Below are 18,254 nucleotides of genomic sequence, written 5' to 3' on the forward strand. Positions count from 1 at the left end.
AGTTCAGTTCTAGTTCAGTTCTAGTTCAGTTCTAGTTCAGTTCTAGTTCAGTTCTAGTTCAGTTCTAGTTCAGTTCCAGTTCAGTCCTAGTTCAGTTCTAGTTCAGTTTTATTACAGTTTTACTACAGTCCAGACAAGATAATAGTTCAAAACCCAAATTATAGACTAAAATAAAGTGCAGATTGTGGCGTATATGTCCAGACTATAGGAATAATAGGAAAAATTATGCATAGTTTTTAAAAGTCATATCAAACCCCTCCTTCAAACTCTGCATTCATATGTCATTTACAAATTATATTTATGTTTATTTGAAACTGGTATGTACTACTTTTATTCATTGATGAGAAAAATATATAAAAATTTTAATATTTTTAACTTATGACGTTATTAAGTCATTAAGTTTGTTTTTGATTGACTTCAAAAGAATTTTAAAAATAAACCAAACAATATGAGAAAGCTGGTAGTTTTTTTTGTTAAGCAACACTTTTTCCAAATAACTTTTTCGACAACAGCCAAAATCCGGTTTAAGCGAAAATAATAAATGTGCGACCAAAATAGAAAAAACAGTTTACATATTATTTTATATAAAAACTTTTGTTTCAAAATTTATGAAGGTCGTTTTGTGAACTCATCAATGAATTGAAACAATATAAAAAAATAACAATAATAATTTGTTTAAACAATCATTGTTATTGGCGTCAGCAGCAGCCTCATCTTGACCAAAAAAAAAGAGTGCAAATTAAAACTAAAAATATTGATTTAAATATGAAAAAACTTTAAAAAAATTATAATAAAAAATATGTATAAAAAACGCCCGCACGTTGTTAACAAAAACCCAGTTTGAAAGACATGTGATTTTTTACAATGTTTTTATTTTTTTATTTTTATTTTGTGTTATTTAGTTTTTAATTAAAAAATACAAACCACATAACGTCATCAATGTGTTATGCGGGTTTTAGTAATTAATTATGAATATTTTTTCTAAGAATTTTGAAAAAAATTAAAATATTGTAATGTCTTTAAATAGAACAAAGGTAATTGCAAATATTTGAGATTTAAAGTTTGTAAAGCAAATGAAAAAACTGCTGGAACAAATTTGTTGACGCAACTAAATTTTAGCAGAAGTAACTAAAAAATACAATTTTTTAAAGCAAAACCGTTTGATTGAAGTCGAATTTTTATTATTATTAAAAAAATATTGTTCTTGGCAAAACTAAATTTAGTCACAGTGAAACTATTCTCTCTAAAAGACTTAATATTGTTTTATTAAAAAAATGTGGAAAAGCAAAATTTGTTTATACCAACTAAATGTTGGCAGCCACAATTAAAGTGTTACGAAATCAAAACGAACTTAAAACTAATACTATGACAAGCTCCTAGAACTGTCAAATGCTAATAAACACAACTCCACTATTCATATTATAAATTTTTATTGTTCAACAAGTTAAACTAATTATAGTTTGGTCGGTTTTCCTCTCTCTCCCACTAACTGTGAAATAATAAAATTATTATTTTTTTCCATTTCTTAAACAAAATACAACTATAAAAACAAAAACACGGACCAGAAAAATTTATGCATGTACGTAAACCAATTTTTATGAATGAATTTTAAAAAGGCGGTTAAAAACAACTCATGCAATTCCATAATATTTCGTGATTTTTTCCTTTTCTTATGGAATATTTTTTTATATTCATTGTATTTTTCTTCATGGCTTGGTTTTTCTTACTGGTTGACTGTTTTCTGAGTTCATTATTTCCGCCTTTTCCGCCATCATCACCATGAAAGGTGGTGTTGTAGTAAGGAAAAGAAAAATTTGTATAAAAACAAGAAAAATAACTCAAGTATAACGAAAAATTTCATTCAACAATATTGTTTGTCTTCTTCGTTTGTTATTTTTCTAAAATAATTAACTTATACAACAATTTCTGATTTTTTATATTTTTATTAATATCATTATTATTAGTTTATTATTGTTTAGGTTCGGTGTTTGAGATTGTTGCAAAGATTAGGGGGAATGAATGGTTATAGTAGTTAAAGTCATTCATGGAAAATGGGTTTGTTGTTGTTCTTCTTTTTTTTTTGGGTTGTACACACATTAATTTAACTAATTTATTATGGAACGTTGTACATTAATATGTGTTTTTGTTGTTAAGTGTTATTAACTAATTATTATGTATGATTTTAATACTTTTACGGGAGTTAAGAAAAACAATTTCATTCATAAACTAATGTTTGCAATTAGAATAATTACACCGAAGAGAATTCTATTAGGGAAATAACTTCAACAGTTAAAATTTTTAATGAAAAGGTTTTGCTAGACTAGATTAATTACTTCACTAGTTCCAAAGAGCAATAAACGGAGAGAAATTTCTTATTTGAAACCTATAATTTTTAATTGGATTCTAGTTAAGTTATAGTACAGTTCAAGTTCAGTTTTAGTTCAGTTCTAGAACAGTTTTAGTTCAGTTCTAGTTCTGTTCCAGTTGAGTTCTAGTTCAATTCTAGTTCAGTTCTAATTCAGTTCTAGATCAGTTTTAGTTCAGTTCTAGTTCAGTTCTAGTTCAGTTCTAGTTCAGTTCTAGTTCAGTTCTAGTTCAGTTCTAGTTCAGTTCTAGTTCAGTTCTAGTTCAGTTCTAGTTCAGTTCTAGTTCAGTTCTAGTTCAGTTCTAGTTCAGTTCTAGTTCAGTTCTAGTTCAGTTCTAGTTCAGTTCTAGTTCAGTTCTAGTTCAGTTCCAGTTCAGTTCTACTTCAGTTCTAGTTCAGTTCTAGTTCGGTTCTAGTTAAGTTCTAATTCTAGTTCAGTTTTAGTTCAGTTCTTGTTCAGTTCAGTTCAGTAGTTCAGTTCTGTTTTAGTTCTTTCTAGTTCTGTTCTAGTTCAGTTTTATTTCTTAATGTGCACTATTACAATATTTACGGGAGCTTCGCAAATCTATTTTATCGATTCTTTTTTTATCTAAACCAAATAAAAAAATCAGTATGAAAACCTCTAATTTTATCACATAATAAAAAACATGAATCAATATAATTTAATTCTAAACATTTATTAAGTTATTTTTGGCATCTCTAAGCACTAATGAGAAAAGAGGGCACGTTTCAAAATAAAAAAAATGTCTCGTGATTTCTAATGGCAATGAATATGACGTGACGTATGTAAATGATAGTGATGGCAATTGTTGAAACATTGCCAAATTTGTGCTAGTATATAGTGTTATTTAGTAGGTTTATTTATAAATTTAACACATTAACTATAAGTTTTTACACAAATAAATTTAATTGTAAGTTACACTAACATTAATGTTGTTGTTTCTATAGGTTCCCGGTGGCATGTTGATTACGGGTGGCATGTTGGCATTTTATCGCACAGTACCAGCTGTTGTTTTATGGCAATTTATCAATCAGTCTTTTAATGCTGTTGTCAATTATACAAATCGTAACGCTAATTCACCAACGTCCGTAACACAGTTGGGAGTGGCCTATGTTTCGGCCACTACCTCGGCTCTAGTAGCGGCCATTGGTTGTAAGAATTATTGGAGTAAGAGAGCTTCGCCTATATTTCAGGTCTGTTTTTAATATTGCCTTTTAAAACCGCATATAAAATGTTCTATATTTTTCCTAAATAGAGATTTGTGCCTTTTGCTGCAGTGGCTGCTGCTAATTGTGTTAATATTCCTTTAATGCGTCAAAATGAAATTATCAATGGTATAGAGGTTAAAGATGAAAATGGCAATAATGTTGGTAAAAGTCGCGTTGCCGCTGTTAAAGGCATTAGTCAAGTAGTTTTTTCACGTATTGTTATGGCTGCTCCGGGTATGTTAGTTTTACCCTTTATTATGGAACGTGTCGAGAAACTGCCTGTATATAGAAGAGTTAAATGGCTGAATGCACCCTTCCAAACAGCTTTAGTGGGATGTTTGTAAGTACCCAAAAATTTTTGTATTATTTCCTTATTATTTTTTCAAATTTCATTTGCATTTTAAACATTTCAATCTTCTAAAAGAAGTAACATTTTTGAAAACCATTTAACACTTTTTAATTTTTTTTCTCTAAAATTGTCCTGTAATTTCTATTATGCTCATTGACTAAATCTAAATACTAAACTAAGATTGTTGTATATGGAAATTTTTTATTGGAATTATGGTCTTTATTTTGTGTGCATTTAAAATTATGTAAAAATATAAAGATTGTGTCGCTTTTTTATTGATTTTGCATAGCTACTGAACTATAACAGAGCTTGCACAAAACTGGAACCTAGCTCTAGAACAGAACTAGAACATAACTAGAATATAACTAGATCATAACTAGAACATGACTAGAATATAACTAGAAAATAACAAGAACAGAATGAGAATAGAACTAAAACAGAACTGGAACAGAACTAGAACCGAACTTGAACAGAACTAGAACAGAACTAAAGCAAAACTAGAACAGAACTAGAACAGAACTAGAACGGAACTGGAATAGAACTTGAACAGAACTTGAACAGAACTAGAACAGAACTAGAACAGAACTAGAACAGAACTAGAACAGAACTAGAACAGAACTAGAACTAGAACAGAACTAGAACAGAACTAAAACGGAACTAGAAAAGAACTAGAAAAGAAATAGAACAGAACTAGAAAAGAACTAGAAAAGAAATAGAACAGAACTAGAACAGAACTAGAACAGAACTAGAACAGAACTAGAACAAAATTATAACAGAACTGAACTATTTCTAGCTGCTCTAGGTATTTATTTTCACTTTATTTTTACCTAAACTTTCTTTAAAATGTGTACATCTAAATTTGTCTCACCGCCTGCTTGCAACGAATCCTCCCAGCTTAATTACATATTATAATTTAAAATGCTCGTTTAATTAAGAATCATTTATTACTAATACCACCCTCATTAACCGCTTCAAAACATTTTCATTTGCCATTTCACATTATTTTTCGTTTCATTTCCTAATGAATTAAAAAACTGACCTTAAGATTAATTTAATACTTAAATTTTACCAGCTTACTCTTTATGGTGCCAACAGCGTGTGCTTTGTTCCCACAAACATGGTAGGTTTTTAATATTTTCTCTTAAAAAGAGTTGTGTTTACTCAAACAAACATTTTCCGATTCTTTTTCTGTGCAGTTCTTTAAGCACTTCCACCATGCAGCGCTTCGAACCTGAACTCTATGAGGAAATGAAACAGACCACTAATGGTAATATACCCTCCAAAGTATACTTCAACAAGGGTTTGTAAATTATACCCACAAAACTTCGAATAAAATCCTAATAACAAAGACAATATTAAACTAGTCTAAAAAGAATAAGGCTACGAAAACCTATTAAAGGTTTACATTACAGTTAAAAGCATTTACTTTGGAAATGTTCCACGTTTTTTTAAATAGACTTTTAGTTTTATAAAGGCTTAAAATAATTAAAAAACTGTGTGTGTGTGTTAATTTTTAGTTAATTAGTGTGACACAGTATTCTATATGTTTTTCAAAATTATTTTGTTGTTTTCACGAATTGGCATCGAGTTTTCTTAAGAATGAATTACATGCGTATAAAAGTGTTCAATATCATTTTTTTTTTAAACAATAAAGTTTATTACTTTGATAATTTAATAAATTGTTTCAAATTTCCCCCTTTCCATTTCTTCTTAAGGTAAGCTGTAATAAATATTCGTTGTTTTTTTCTTTAAGAATCTTTATTATTTTTCAAAATATTTTGGTTTTTACAAGTTTTACAAATGTGCAAAAATGTTAAGTTTTTTTTTGGTTTTTTTTATTCTTATAAATTTTCAGTTTTTTTCTAATAATTTTGGCCTCGTTTTTATAAAGTGTTTTCATAATTCAGTTTTTTTCTTTTATAAGGTAAAACGTTTTTTAACACCAACTTTTATTTATATTTTTGTAAAAAAAAAAGAAAAAAAATGTTTAAACTTTTCAATTTTAAGTTATTTTTTTTAATTTCAATTTAGTTGTTTTTTAGTTTAACTAAATAGTTATTTTATTTAATATTTTTTCAAACAACTACAACCATTTTGAAAAGCTGTTGCTTAGCTTCTCTTAATTAATGTGTTTTTTATATGAAAAAGAAAAAATGATTTCTTTAATACTGTTTTTCATTTTTAGGTGGTTTTTTATATAACTTTCTTGATTTAGTCCATTTTTTTGTATTTTGTTACTTCAATTGTTATGCAATGACTAATGTTTCAACATAAATGGGTTGCTTTTTTTCTCTAATATTTTGTTTACACAGCCTTTTATATTTATAATATATATTTTTTTCAAAACGCCCTGATTTTATAATATAGTTATTCCTTTGTACAAATTCCAAATAATATGTTATTTCTGGGTTCATTAACTATTTTGCAAGGATTAAATTAAAATTTTAAATTAAAAGTTTTGGGATATTTTTTTAAATTACAAATTATTTCTTAAGAAACTGAAAAGTATATGGAAGAGATAGAAAATTATGAGTTATTAACTTGACAATTGCTTTAAATTTTATGTTAATTACACAGGCCTACAATGTTTTAACTAAGAGTAATCTGCTTTAAATATTTACCCATCATATTAGCTTTAGAAACTTAGGTTAGGTATCGCAAATTGCTTTCTACGAAGAGTATAGTTAGGATCGAGTCCTAGAGCACTAATTGTATTGCCTGTAAAATATATAATTTGAAAGAAATTAAGAGAACTAGTGACTAGTTATAGCGCTTAGATATAATCTACTGAGACCTACTATATGTGGATCCATAAGAGACCTCAGCGACCTCCAAAAGTAAAACGTATTTTTTGCCATATTCGGTACGTTATAACAGCGCTTAGTCGGTACGTTATAATAGCGCTTGTTATGCCGTCTTTAGGTCTAGACGATATAACCTGTATCTAAAGTTTTACTCATCTAATTTAGTTTTAAAACTTGTTATGCCGTCTTTAGGTATAGACGATATAACTTGTATCTAAAATTTTACTCATCGAGCCATTGTCGAGACGTTATAAAAGCGCCGAGATATCTTTATATAAAATTTGTTTACCATCTGGAAAACCAGCCTATTTAACGGTTTCCAACAACAATATGTAGTATTTTTTATTTATAAAAATTTATTGTAGCAGCAACACGTGTAAAGTCGGTGTGACTGGTCGTTCTTCTTTGAACTGCGGGTCGTTCTGGTGCGAAGAACCCATTATCTTGGGAACGCCTAGAAGTCATATCTGTTAGATCCAAAATAAATGTTTAATCTGTGATAAATCTTGTTGTTCCATTGAAAAGTCTCATTGTCTCAACCGACCATGTACCTTTTGCTGATAATGATCAAGATCTTCCAATTCGAAATCACGTTCTTTCTAAGAAATAAGTGACTCATTATTTTGAATACATTTAAGTCTGACTTATCTTTAAACTTAATCTGTGATAAATCTTGTTCCTCCTTTGAAAGGTCTCAACGTCTAAACTGACCATTTTCCTTTTGCTAAACCTGATTAAGATCTTCTAATTTAAAATCACCATCTTTCTAAGATATTAGTGACTCTCTGGTGCTATGTTTAGATAAGAACTCTTTCTTTTTTACACATTTAAGTCTCAATACTACATACAACGCAATTGTAGTTCTACTTGTGACAAAATCTTTAAGGATTATGTTTTGGACGTTAGATTACTATCAATATCTTGATTGAAAATCAAAAGCTTAACGTTTGGAAGTTTATTGAAATCACCTCTTTAATGATGGAATCTTATCCGTTACCGAACCTTTACAGGTTTTGCAGTCATGAGCTTTCTAAAATTGAAATGACTTCCCCGTACTATTTTTATATGAAAAGTCTTTATTTTAAACTTTAAAGTCTCAATATTTGAATGCTTATAAAACTAAGACAAGTTCTTAAGATTAAAGGTTCCTGATGTTCCGTTAGGAGATCACGACATTTATAAAATAGAAATTACTCGTCAGCACTTTCAAAACATAAATTCAAAACTGTTTTCAAATGTTTATTTAATATCTCAAAGCAAATCTAAAGCGGACTTAGATAACTTATCTTCCATTACAAAAATAATCAATTAAAGTTTCAATAATTAAATGTTTTCAATCATTTAAACAATCACTATTTAAGTTTGCAACCTTTTTATTAAAAAAAAAAACAATTTTTGTAAATTTCTATTGATTTACAAAAAAATCAAATTGATTTCATTGTTAAACTATTTCTAAACAAATTTATATCATAAAAAGTTAGATTTTCTTTATAAAAAAATAAAGTTTCCTTAAAAAATCTAACTAAAAATCTGTTAATCTTTCTAGTTTAACAATAGATGTTTTAAAATTTGTTCCTTAAACTTTTGTTCCTAGTTTTCCGTTTGTTGGAAGGGGTTAAAAAAAATCATAATTTTTATTTCTTTGAAAATATGTTTTTTGTTTGTTTATTTTTCTTAATAAATTCTTTGTATTTTGTTTTTAGGATTTATTATTATTATTTTATAAAAAACGTAATTCTTTTTTTTATAATTCTGTAAGTGGTTTTATAAATATATATTTGTTTTTTTTTGTATGGACTATTACAATGTTTTGTTGATATTTTTTTTAAGCATAAATTACTCAATCTTGTTTTTTTCATTTAATATTTTTTTTAATAATATATATTCAATTAGTTTTATATAATAATAATAAATGACTTAAATAATGTTTTTGTGTTTTGGTATGTACGTTGTACATACATAAATTAATTAATTAATTAATGGATTTTATATTTCTTATTTACTTTTACATGTTTTCAAACATTTTATTTTTTATTTTAGCAATATTTGTTTGTTTTAATATTTAAAATGTTAGAACTCTGTTTTTTTTTACTTAAAACTAATTTAATTTTTTTTTATAACAATTCAACACACATAAAAATTCTATTTAAGATTTCATCTTAATTGTGTTTGAATAAATGTTGGAACTTAAAAACTAAAATACAATTTGTTTTCAATGTTCATTTAGTGTTTTCTAACACCCCTCACCATATGAATAAATGTTTAAGGAGAGGTGTTTGTGACACTAAAAGCAAAGTACAATATACAATTAATTCAAAACAATTTTTTAATTGTTAAAAAAAATAGGAGTTTTAGCAGGAAGGAGGGAGACTTAAAATTTGTGCCTTTTTCATATAAGAAAAAAGAGGACAAAAAAGTAGTTGTATTAAAAACAAGATGACAATGATGACGACGACAACGAAGATGATGATAATAATGATAATATAACAACAAGTAGGAAAAGGTTTTGTACGTCCATTTATTTAATCGTTTTGTGTTCTAAAGGATATTTTTAATTCCACCTGATGACATTTCTAACATCACTCTTCTTGCAATTTCTTATTGACTTCAACCACTGATACAGCCTCGACTGTGGTAGTAGTTGAGGTAGACGAAGAGTTTGTTGAGGCAGGCGACATGTTGTCGGCATTTAAGGTTTGCGGTGGCTCATTTAAATTCGGTGGCAGTACAAAACTCTTTCCTACAAGTTGATCTCATTTAAGTCCTGTATCCGATGACGGTGTCCATCGATCGAATTCAATACCGGAATCTGGTGAAATACCAGTAGCGGCTTTGGCCAGTTGGGCTATATAACCACCGGATTGTATGCACTTACAATCGGTGTTTATGCAATTACAAGAGAATTTCGATGATGCACAGGGACCCATAGAAATATCGGTATTTGTTACAGAGACACCAACAACTCCACTCCCGCCTCCGCCACCACTGCCACTTTGATCCATTGCCTCATTGGTATTCAAACGCAATTGGCGTTCGAATGAATGTAATTGTTGCATAAAATGAAAATTGGGCGATACATCCGGTTTGCGATCGCGCACTAGAGTAAATGCATCATTGAGATTTAAAGCTCGGGTATGCATTAAGTAGGCCAACGTCACTGTTACAGAACGAGAGACACCAGCTAGGCAGTGAACCAGCACGGCCGAATTTTTAGAACGAGCTTCCTCTATAACGAATAAAATAACATAAATTAATTTTATAATTAAAACATAACTAAATGATAAAATGTTAAAACTAACCTATAAACTGTATGGCAGCTGGAAAATGCATGGCCAGATCTTGTGAATAATGATCGGTAATGGGTATTTGTAAATATTGTATACCGCCCGAAGCTTCGAAGACATTTGGAAGATCTTTAGTTACATTTAAAACATACTGAAAAAAGGAAAGAAATTTTAATACAGATTTTTTTAAAAACTTATATATATAGTAAAAAACTCACCTTTATATTGTATTTTTGTAAAGCCCTTGCATCACCACTGTGCATGGCATTGCCTAAAAATAGGCCGGGTATTATTTCTACGGGGGCCTCATTGCAATTGTGATGTGAAGTGCCTTCACAATCTGATGACTCAGCTGAACTGCTGCAAGCCGAATCGGAATGTGGTGTTGAAATCCTCAGAGATCTGTAAATGAATTAAAACACATTTTTAGAAAATTTAATGAATTTCTTGTTAGAATTTCTTTAGATTAAATTTACCTTAAACCCATTAATTGATCTGCCTGTGTACTACGACTAGATTCCATTTCTTTATTTTGTAAACCACCATCTTCACACCATTCGGGAAATGTTTGGCGAAAACTGCAGAAACCATCTGAAAATGAAAGGAATTAAAAAGGAAATTATTAACTAAAGTTTTTTACCAAGAAAAAGTTGAAGTTGTAATATAGAAAGTTTGACATGACATGTAATGTAGAATGTTTGACATGAGGTTATTGACTTCTTTGTGTATCATCTATAGAATTAGAAAGGAAGAGGTATTCTTTAGATATTAGCAATAGATCGTTATTCATCTAATGCCGCGCTCATCATTGTACTATATACGATCATTAGCTTCTCGCTTGATCAATATTTAATTCAGATCAGCCTTAAGATGACCTTTCAGTTAGCTGCCAATCTTTTTATTGAAGTATTTTTCAAATCGTTTAATGTCAAAACTATAATTTTGTTGATTGCACGATCAATATTCAGAATCCACATCAGCTGTTTTCATCATAATCTATTCTATCATAAATTTCGGGTAAGTGTTCATTGATTCGTTGTTCTTGATCATTGATCTTTAAAAGTTTAGATTACTGAAGATCTTATAATTGTTCAAAAACAACCGATCGATTAGATTATTTTTCATTCACGTTGAAAATCTATGGTTATTTCTCTAAGTCGATTGGAAGTTATTGCTGATTAATATTGTTTGAAAAAGGAATTGAAATGTCGATGTCATCAGCGAATTTCGTGATTGTCCAAATATGCAAAATATATTTATAATTACATTTCGAAATAACTGTTAACCCTAACCTAATAGAATACTATATATCAGAGCTATTCTCTGTGCTATAAATTTCAATTTCTATTCAATTTCTAAAAGGTGACAAAGTCCATATATACAATATACTACTATTTGTAGTTTTTGCTTTTCAATATTTTGCTGTTGTTTTTGTTGTTGTTGTTGTCCAAATTTGTTTACTGTAAAAGTTTCATATTTAGCGGATGTAAATGTTGTTGTTGGTGTGTAGTGGAAGCTATTGTTGTTGGCTTTTCAATTGTAAATCATATGTCATTGTTGTTGGAAATGGTGGTGATGGTGGTGCTACTGTTGCTGACATCATATCATATTCATTCAAATAAATCTAAAACAAAAAAAAAAAAACCGACCGACCGACAACTGACTACCGCTTTCGTTGCGATTTGTAATAAATTCAAACAACAAACATATTTAGATAATGCATTTTGTTTGTATGTATGTGTATAACAATTTGAAATATGATGCTGCTGCTAAGGCACTACACTGTTTAGGTTGAAGATTCCATATTGTATAGTGTAACACATATCAAAACCTCTCTAACAAACATGCAGTCATACAAGTCAGCCAGTCATTCATTTAGTCAGTCACTCAGTCAAGTTAGTCTGTTTTTTAAAACAGATATAAGTAGAAATATATATATTTTTTTAAATTCAAATAAATACTGGGTTTTTGTGTTTAACTAACAAAGCGTAGGAATGATATATTCTCTACTCTTACTCTTGTCTTTCCTTTCCCAATTTACTCTAACTGACTACTTCCCGGTGTTTGTTCGTTATTGTCGCTCCTGGTATGCTGTTTCTTTTTAATGTTGCTGTTGTTGTTATTTTTGTTTATATAACACATTACGTTGTTGTTCACTTTTTTTCTCGTTCTCCATTCATATTCATTCATGAGCTTTTTTTATATGAATGATTTAAATTTTCACGACTGCTGCAGTTAGCAGCAGTATCACTGGCCCCCGGCAGAGCCGCATTTATTTAAAATATTTATAAGATATTATACAAATTCCAAATGATACTACAAACCAACATTCAGATATACAAAACCAGTTCCACAATGTGATCAGTTTAATGGAGGAGAAAAATAAAAACATGAAACAAAATCTGAATAAAATAATCATTCGACAACGATATACGATTAAATTATTCATGTTTAAAATACATACTTGGCGGTATTGGCTTGTATTTAGTCAGTCAGTGATTAAATATAACAAAAAAATAAAAATTAAATTAAACATTAATAGTGTTGTAGTTGTTTTCTCATCAATATGAATTATTGTAGATGTTATAAGGAATTATATTGATTTGTATAATTCGGTGACATTTTTATAAACTTGTTGTGCTAATAAGATTTTTATTCATGACTGAACTGAACTAGAACTTAACTAGAACTGAACTTAAACTAAAACTAAAATAGGACTAGACTGAACTAGAACTGAACTAGAGCTGAACTAAAACTGAACTAGAACTGAACAAGAACTGAACTAGAACTGAACTAGAACTGAACTAGAACTGAACTAGAACTGAACTAGAACTGAACTAGAACTGAACTAGAACTGAACTAGAACTGAACTAGAACTGAACTAGAACTGAACTAGAACTAACCTAGAACTGAACTAGAACTGAACTATAACACAACTATAACTGTATTAGAACTGAACTATAACTGAACTAGAACTGAACTAGAACTGAACTAGAACTGAACTAGAACTGAACTAGAACTGAACTAGAACTGAACTAGAACTGAACTAGAACTGAACTAGAACTGAACTAGAACTGAACTAGAACTAAATCGAACTACAACTGAAATATTCATCCGTTTAAAACTAGCATAAAATTTTTTCACGCTTCATGGCCTTCTGTAGGGCAAATAAACGACAACTATTGTGTGAAGTAGAATGCAATTGCTGGTACTCTACCTACATACATACAGAATGTATAACTAATTGATGGGGGGCAGCAATTGCTTTAATCACTTAACAAAAGACTCGTTTGCAATAATTGTCGTGATTAAGTAATTGCCTAAGTATGTATGCTTGTATACTATGTGTATATGTACGTATGTATATAGATTTATTATACTCACTTGAAAACTCATGCGTCCGCAAAAGTTTTGCAACTCTCCGGTATCGGGATGAAAGGCAGAATTATACAATTTCATGGCATATTTAACTTTTTCGGAAGTGGTGCCTGCAGGTTCCTTACCTTGGCGATAGTTTTCAACAAACTGTTTGGCTTGCATTAATTTGTCGCTGGACACAATGACAGTGCGTGGATCAGTCATCCAGGCAAAATGCCTAAAACGACCGGCAAAGGTAGATAAATCATATAAAGGTTTGTCCACATCAATGCGGGGAGTAAGTAAATCTATAAAAATCCAATATTAAATTAAATAAACAGAAATTTATTATCGATTTTCTATAACATTGCCAGGTACACTTACTTTGCATTTTATTGGAATTGTTTTTATTAAACCCAACAAGTATTAATTATACCAAATGAATAATTTATATTATTTGATGTATTCCTTGTCACTGGTTTTTGGATAATTACGTAATTTAATGCGTTTTTGATTTTTTAATTTTACTTTTCCACAAACCAACAAATGGACTATTATTGTGTTGCACGCACGACCTTGTCTTGTGTCTTACTAGCTGCTTCTGTTTATCAACTAAAATTTATAGTTTGTTTATTTTAGTTCTATAAAAAAAGATTAGAACAAAAACATTCAAATAAAATCTTACATTTTTTTTAATTATTTAGTTAGCACCTGCCTTTTTTCTCTAGTTGAGAAAAAACTTACACTTTTTATTTCTTTTTTTCAGCAAATAGAAGAAAATGTATAGTTTTCAATAAAAATACTTTGGCAATTGTCCAATTTTAGTTTATTTTTTAGTGTAGCCATTTTTTTAACATAATAATTATTTCTTCTTTGAACATTAAATTGAAATTTTGGGGTTTTTAATATATTTGCCGATTCAATTACTATATTTTTATTAAAAATTGTTTAAAATTCCAATTAGAAAATTCCGCTAAAACTTACCGTTTTGTTGTTGACTTTCCGGTTAAAACAGTAACTTTTGTTTTTTCTTGTTTTTTATCTATTCTTCTATTATTTTTTTGGCTTGTGGAGGGAAATTTTGTTTATAGCGCAAGCTTCACATAAACAGCTGTTAAAAAAAACATGAGAGTTGCCATATAAAAGCATTTTTCTTTCAATTTTAACAACATAATTGGGCATCCTTTTGCAGCATACGAAACAGCTGTCTGCTTGACATTTGTTTATATTGTTATTGTTGTTGTTTTTATTGTTGCTGCTTCTTTGGTCACAGTTTATGTGGGGTTGTTATATTTCTCTTGATTTGTTTATAATTCTCATACATATTTTGCAATTCACATTTGCGATAAACTAAAAAAAAAATCATTATTACATTTTGCAAAAAAATATATAATAATTAAACAAATTAACATAGTTTTCCTATACACAACATTATGTAAAACAAGTGTGAATTCAAATAATAAAAAAAATAAAAAACTTTTGCTTTTAATAACTCTGAAACGCAAAAAACAAACAGGATTAACTTCTAGGGAGGGGATGGCAAAAACCAGACTATCAACTTGAAAAAGCAGCAGTAGCACACCTACATATCAACATAATAATTTTGTCATACCCAAAGGAATGTCGAAACAATAAAAAGAACAACAAAACGACGGCATTAAAATGACCAAGATTTTTACATTATGGACAATACAGGTTTTATATCTCTTACTAGCAACCCCCACCTGGCTTTGTCAGGGTGCTCATATATTGGCTGTAATGCCTAGTGTTTGGAAATCCCATTATCTATTTGGTCATTATATACTAACGCAATTAGTGGAGCAGCATAATCATACAGTGACCTTAATAAGTCCCTATGAAATGGATAACTTGACAAGGGGTAACATGACCAAAGAAAAATTTCGTGAAATAAAAGTAGAGGGTTTGCTAAACAATTGGCTGGAAATGGGTTTGTCATTCGATTTGCAAGAAATGCATGATAAATCTGTTATGGAACATTTTACACGTCTAATGTATGCCACCACCAGTAATACCGATAATTTGTTGCAGAATTCACAAGTAAGGGAAATGCTGCAGTCACCACAAAAGTTCGATTTACTTATAGTTGATTTATTTTTAAGTGATGCCTTATTGGGGTAAGTTGGAGGTCGATAATAAACAATTACATATTTCTTTCAATAATAATTTTCTTTTGTAGTTTGTCTTTCTACTATCAAATACCCACTATGGTGTTAAGTCCCAGTGGCTCGAATACCTGGTTAAATCAACGTTTTGGCAATCCTCAAAATGCTGCCTTGGATCCTAGTAATTTTTTGCCTTATGCCAAAGACATGACTTTTTGGCAGCGTTGTGTCAATACTTTGATGGCCATGTTTGAAAAATTGACCTATTCCTTTTTCCATATGATCTCACAACAGGCTGTTTATACGAAACATTTTGAACCACTATGTCAACTTGCCAACTGGTGCAAAGAACTACCCCACCATAAAGAACTGACTGAAAATCTATCATTGGCCTTAATAAATACACATCCAGTACTGCAATATCCAAGGGCATTTCTACCCAATATGTTAAGTATTGCGGGCATACATTTGAAAACCACTGAAGAGCAATTAGAATTGCCAAATGTAAGTTATTGAGATTAAACTTATCAATGTTATGAACTAATATTGTACATATTTTCTTAGCATATTAGGGAATTTATAGAAAAAGCTAATCAGGGAGTGATTTACATGAGCTTTGGTGCCAATATTTATGATTTCCCCTCGGAAAAACTACAACTATTTTTTGATGTTTTTGAAACACTGCCGGATATGCGTTTTATAATTAAATACGATGAACCAGACTCATTACCTTTAACTTTGAATATAAGCAAACAAATATTGTTAAACAATTGGTGGCCCCAACAGGCAATATTGGGTAAGTTTAGACAATTTTTTGTTTTTCATAATAATCATTTTACATTCCCCATCTTTAAGCCTATAAAAACGTTAAAATCTTTATAACCTCCGGTGGTTTTATGAGCATTACCGAGGCTTTGTTTTACGAGAAATATATTCTGGCCATACCCATTACCCCGGAACAATGTGTGTTAACAGAAAAACTTTCCAAACAAAATGCCGCCTATAAGCTTAACTACAACGATTTGGCCTATGATCAATTAATGTATGCCATACAACAGCTATTACAAGACAAATCACAATATCAATCATCTGTTTTGGAATTAAAACAACAATTATTGCAAAATCTAGACCACTTGAGTCCCTTAACAAGAACACTTAATGCCATAGAAATGACTTTAGCCTCAAATGGTTTAGATTATCTCAAGCCTCACTCTCACCATTTAAATTTTTGGAATTCTATACTAATCGATGTTATGTTTACCTTAATTTTGGGTCTATTAGCGATCTTAGCCATTCCCTTTCTACTGACCAGTTGTATATTAAAACGTTCTTATCAAAATCAAACTAAACTAAATTTACTCAATCAACAACAAAATAATCATCGTTATTATTGCAAAGTTAATGATTTCCTAACATCTACCACACCACCTCGAAATTGCGGTAATAACAAAAAACAGCATAAGGAGAATACAGAAGACAATATGGATGTTCTAATGAGACCTATGGGCAGCAAACGTAGAAATTCTGATGTAAATTCTAAAAAACGAAAACGTCTATCTTCGAATAGTTCCTCTTCTTGTTGCAATTGTTCGGTTTCATCCTCCTCAGCACCCACTACTCCTTTGGCTAAAAGGGAATCACCTTTTTTCGATCAGGTTTCTGGGGACAACGTTAAAGACATATGAGAAAATTTATTTTTCTTAAATTTTTATTAGTTTTAATATAATCGATAATATTGTTTTATGTGTATGTATGTGTTTTTTATGAAATACTTTTTGCAATAATTGTTATTTTACACTGTATACTCTAATGTGTGTGTGTATTTTCTTTAAGTACATGGTATTATAAATGTTTAAAAATATATAAACAAAATATAAAATAAACACTCAAAACATCACTCTATCTTTATGTGTTATACATATATGAATTTTTAACAATTATCTTAAGAAAACTTAGAGCATACACAGAAAACAAAAAGAAACCTGGCACTAACAAAGACCGGGACAAAGACGCTGGCATAAAGCTTGCAGTTGCCAAATCAGAAACCAATGTAACTTGCAGATATTCTATTGTACAATATATTAATAATATAATTCAGTATACATTTTCTACTTCTAGTTGTGTACCAACCTCCGACTCTAGTTTTAGGTGCTACAACAACAGCCGGAGAATCCGAGTTGACGGAAATGTGATAAGGATCTTTTGGCCAAACATTAACATGACCTCCAACTAATAATGTTTTTGGACAGAGATGGTATAATGCAACTGTCCAACTAAAAGGGGGACTAGCAAATGAAACGGAGGCTCTTCGGAACCGCCGGAAGCAAATTGCAAAGACAGCTATTGTATGTAGCTGCAACGCCACAAAGTTAATTGACTCACTGATAATAAAAACTTGCGAAATTGCAACAAAACTTAAATAAATGCTTAAGATATGTGATTTTTGCAATGAAAATCATAAAAAAAGAAAAAATATTGAAAAAAAAAATTGGAAAACCAACCCCCTGCTTCAATAAGTAAGAAACCATCAATTTTACCAACAAAATCAAAGATTTATCTTTTTCTTTGCTTTATCTTTTATAAATTTTCCTAATTTTAGTAATAATCAATCAATTTCATTACTAACCTTTTTGCTTAAATAAATTTTGCACAAAATTTTCACTACCGATGTTAAACTGTTCGCAACGATTGTAAAGAAAAAACTGACCGAAGCTTAAAAAACAGGCGCACTTATACAATGACATTTCCATTTCTGGCGCATTT

The 18,254-nt window shown here is 29.7% G+C and overlaps 4 protein-coding genes across 8 annotated transcripts in view; 2 read left to right on the forward strand and 2 right to left on the reverse strand.

Annotated features, from left to right (window-relative positions):
- Positions 1-5,593, forward strand: part of LOC111689693 (sideroflexin-2) — a 22,692-nt gene extending 17,099 nt beyond the window's left edge. Inside the window, exons 3-6 of the mRNA XM_046951309.1 lie at positions 3,314-3,559; positions 3,622-3,914; positions 4,996-5,043; positions 5,120-5,593. Of these exons, the coding sequence (XP_046807265.1) occupies positions 3,314-3,559; positions 3,622-3,914; positions 4,996-5,043; positions 5,120-5,231 (699 nt within the window). The 3' untranslated portion in view covers positions 5,232-5,593. The remainder of the gene's footprint in view (positions 1-3,313; positions 3,560-3,621; positions 3,915-4,995; positions 5,044-5,119) is intronic.
- A 3,223-nt stretch (positions 5,594-8,816) lies between these two features.
- LOC111689692 (dual specificity protein phosphatase Mpk3) lies at positions 8,817-10,637 on the reverse strand. The gene is made up of 4 exons (XM_023452163.2): positions 10,488-10,637; positions 10,230-10,413; positions 10,027-10,162; positions 8,817-9,953 (listed from the first exon to the last, which is right to left on the reverse strand). Exons 1-4 carry the CDS (start codon positions 10,532-10,534, stop codon positions 9,481-9,483), a joined length of 840 nt encoding a protein of 279 aa, XP_023307931.2. The 5' UTR covers positions 10,535-10,637; the 3' UTR covers positions 8,817-9,480.
- A 2,629-nt stretch (positions 10,638-13,266) lies between these two features.
- Positions 13,267-18,189, reverse strand: LOC111679903 (sideroflexin-2-like). 3 transcript variants are annotated; one of them, XM_046952159.1, is made up of 4 exons: positions 18,118-18,189; positions 14,353-14,718; positions 13,753-14,009; positions 13,267-13,676 (listed from the first exon to the last, which is right to left on the reverse strand). In XM_046952159.1, exons 3-4 carry the CDS (start codon positions 13,757-13,759, stop codon positions 13,282-13,284), a joined length of 402 nt encoding a protein of 133 aa, XP_046808115.1. In that variant the 5' UTR covers positions 13,760-14,009; positions 14,353-14,718; positions 18,118-18,189; the 3' UTR covers positions 13,267-13,281. The 3 variants fall into 3 exon arrangements, with proteins under 3 accessions (XP_046808115.1, XP_046808116.1, XP_046808117.1); XM_046952160.1 differs by lacking the exon at positions 18,118-18,189 and having other exon boundaries at positions 13,753-13,980; positions 14,353-14,509; XM_046952161.1 differs by lacking the exons at positions 14,353-14,718; positions 18,118-18,189 and adding an exon at positions 14,054-14,185 and having other exon boundaries at positions 13,753-13,980.
- Positions 14,715-18,166, forward strand: LOC111679897 (UDP-glycosyltransferase UGT5). 3 transcript variants are annotated; one of them, XR_006941059.1, is made up of 5 exons: positions 14,715-15,503; positions 15,566-15,995; positions 16,056-16,287; positions 16,347-17,541; positions 17,590-18,166. XR_006941059.1 is itself a non-coding variant. In XM_023441500.2 (4 exons), exons 1-4 carry the CDS (start codon positions 15,031-15,033, stop codon positions 17,174-17,176), a joined length of 1,965 nt encoding a protein of 654 aa, XP_023297268.2. In that variant the 5' UTR covers positions 14,715-15,030; the 3' UTR covers positions 17,177-18,166. The 3 variants fall into 3 exon arrangements, 1 of the variants encoding a protein (XP_023297268.2); XR_006941060.1 differs by having other exon boundaries at positions 17,610-18,166; XM_023441500.2 differs by having other exon boundaries at positions 16,347-18,166.
- Positions 18,190-18,254: the final 65 nt, after the last annotated feature.

The sequence above is a fragment of the Lucilia cuprina genome, chromosome 5 (assembly GCF_022045245.1).
Source record: "Lucilia cuprina isolate Lc7/37 chromosome 5, ASM2204524v1, whole genome shotgun sequence".
Taxonomy (NCBI): Eukaryota; Metazoa; Arthropoda; class Insecta; order Diptera; family Calliphoridae; genus Lucilia; species Lucilia cuprina.

Coding starts and splice junctions, on each gene's coding strand:
- LOC111679897 (XM_023441500.2), top strand. CDS start 15,031: ATGACCAAGATTTTTACATTATGGACAATACAGGTTTTATATCTCTTA. Junction 15,996..16,055: donor AGCAATTAGAATTGCCAAAT/GTAAGTTATTGA, acceptor ATATTTTCTTAG/CATATTAGGGAATTTATAGA. Junction 16,288..16,346: donor GCCCCAACAGGCAATATTGG/GTAAGTTTAGAC, acceptor CCCATCTTTAAG/CCTATAAAAACGTTAAAATC.
- LOC111689692 (XM_023452163.2), bottom strand. CDS start 10,534: ATGGAATCTAGTCGTAGTACACAGGCAGATCAATTAATGGGTTTAAG. Junction 10,163..10,229: donor TACAAAAATACAATATAAAG/GTGAGTTTTTTA, acceptor TCCTTTTTTCAG/TATGTTTTAAATGTAACTAA. Junction 9,954..10,026: donor AGCTGCCATACAGTTTATAG/GTTAGTTTTAAC, acceptor TATTCGTTATAG/AGGAAGCTCGTTCTAAAAAT.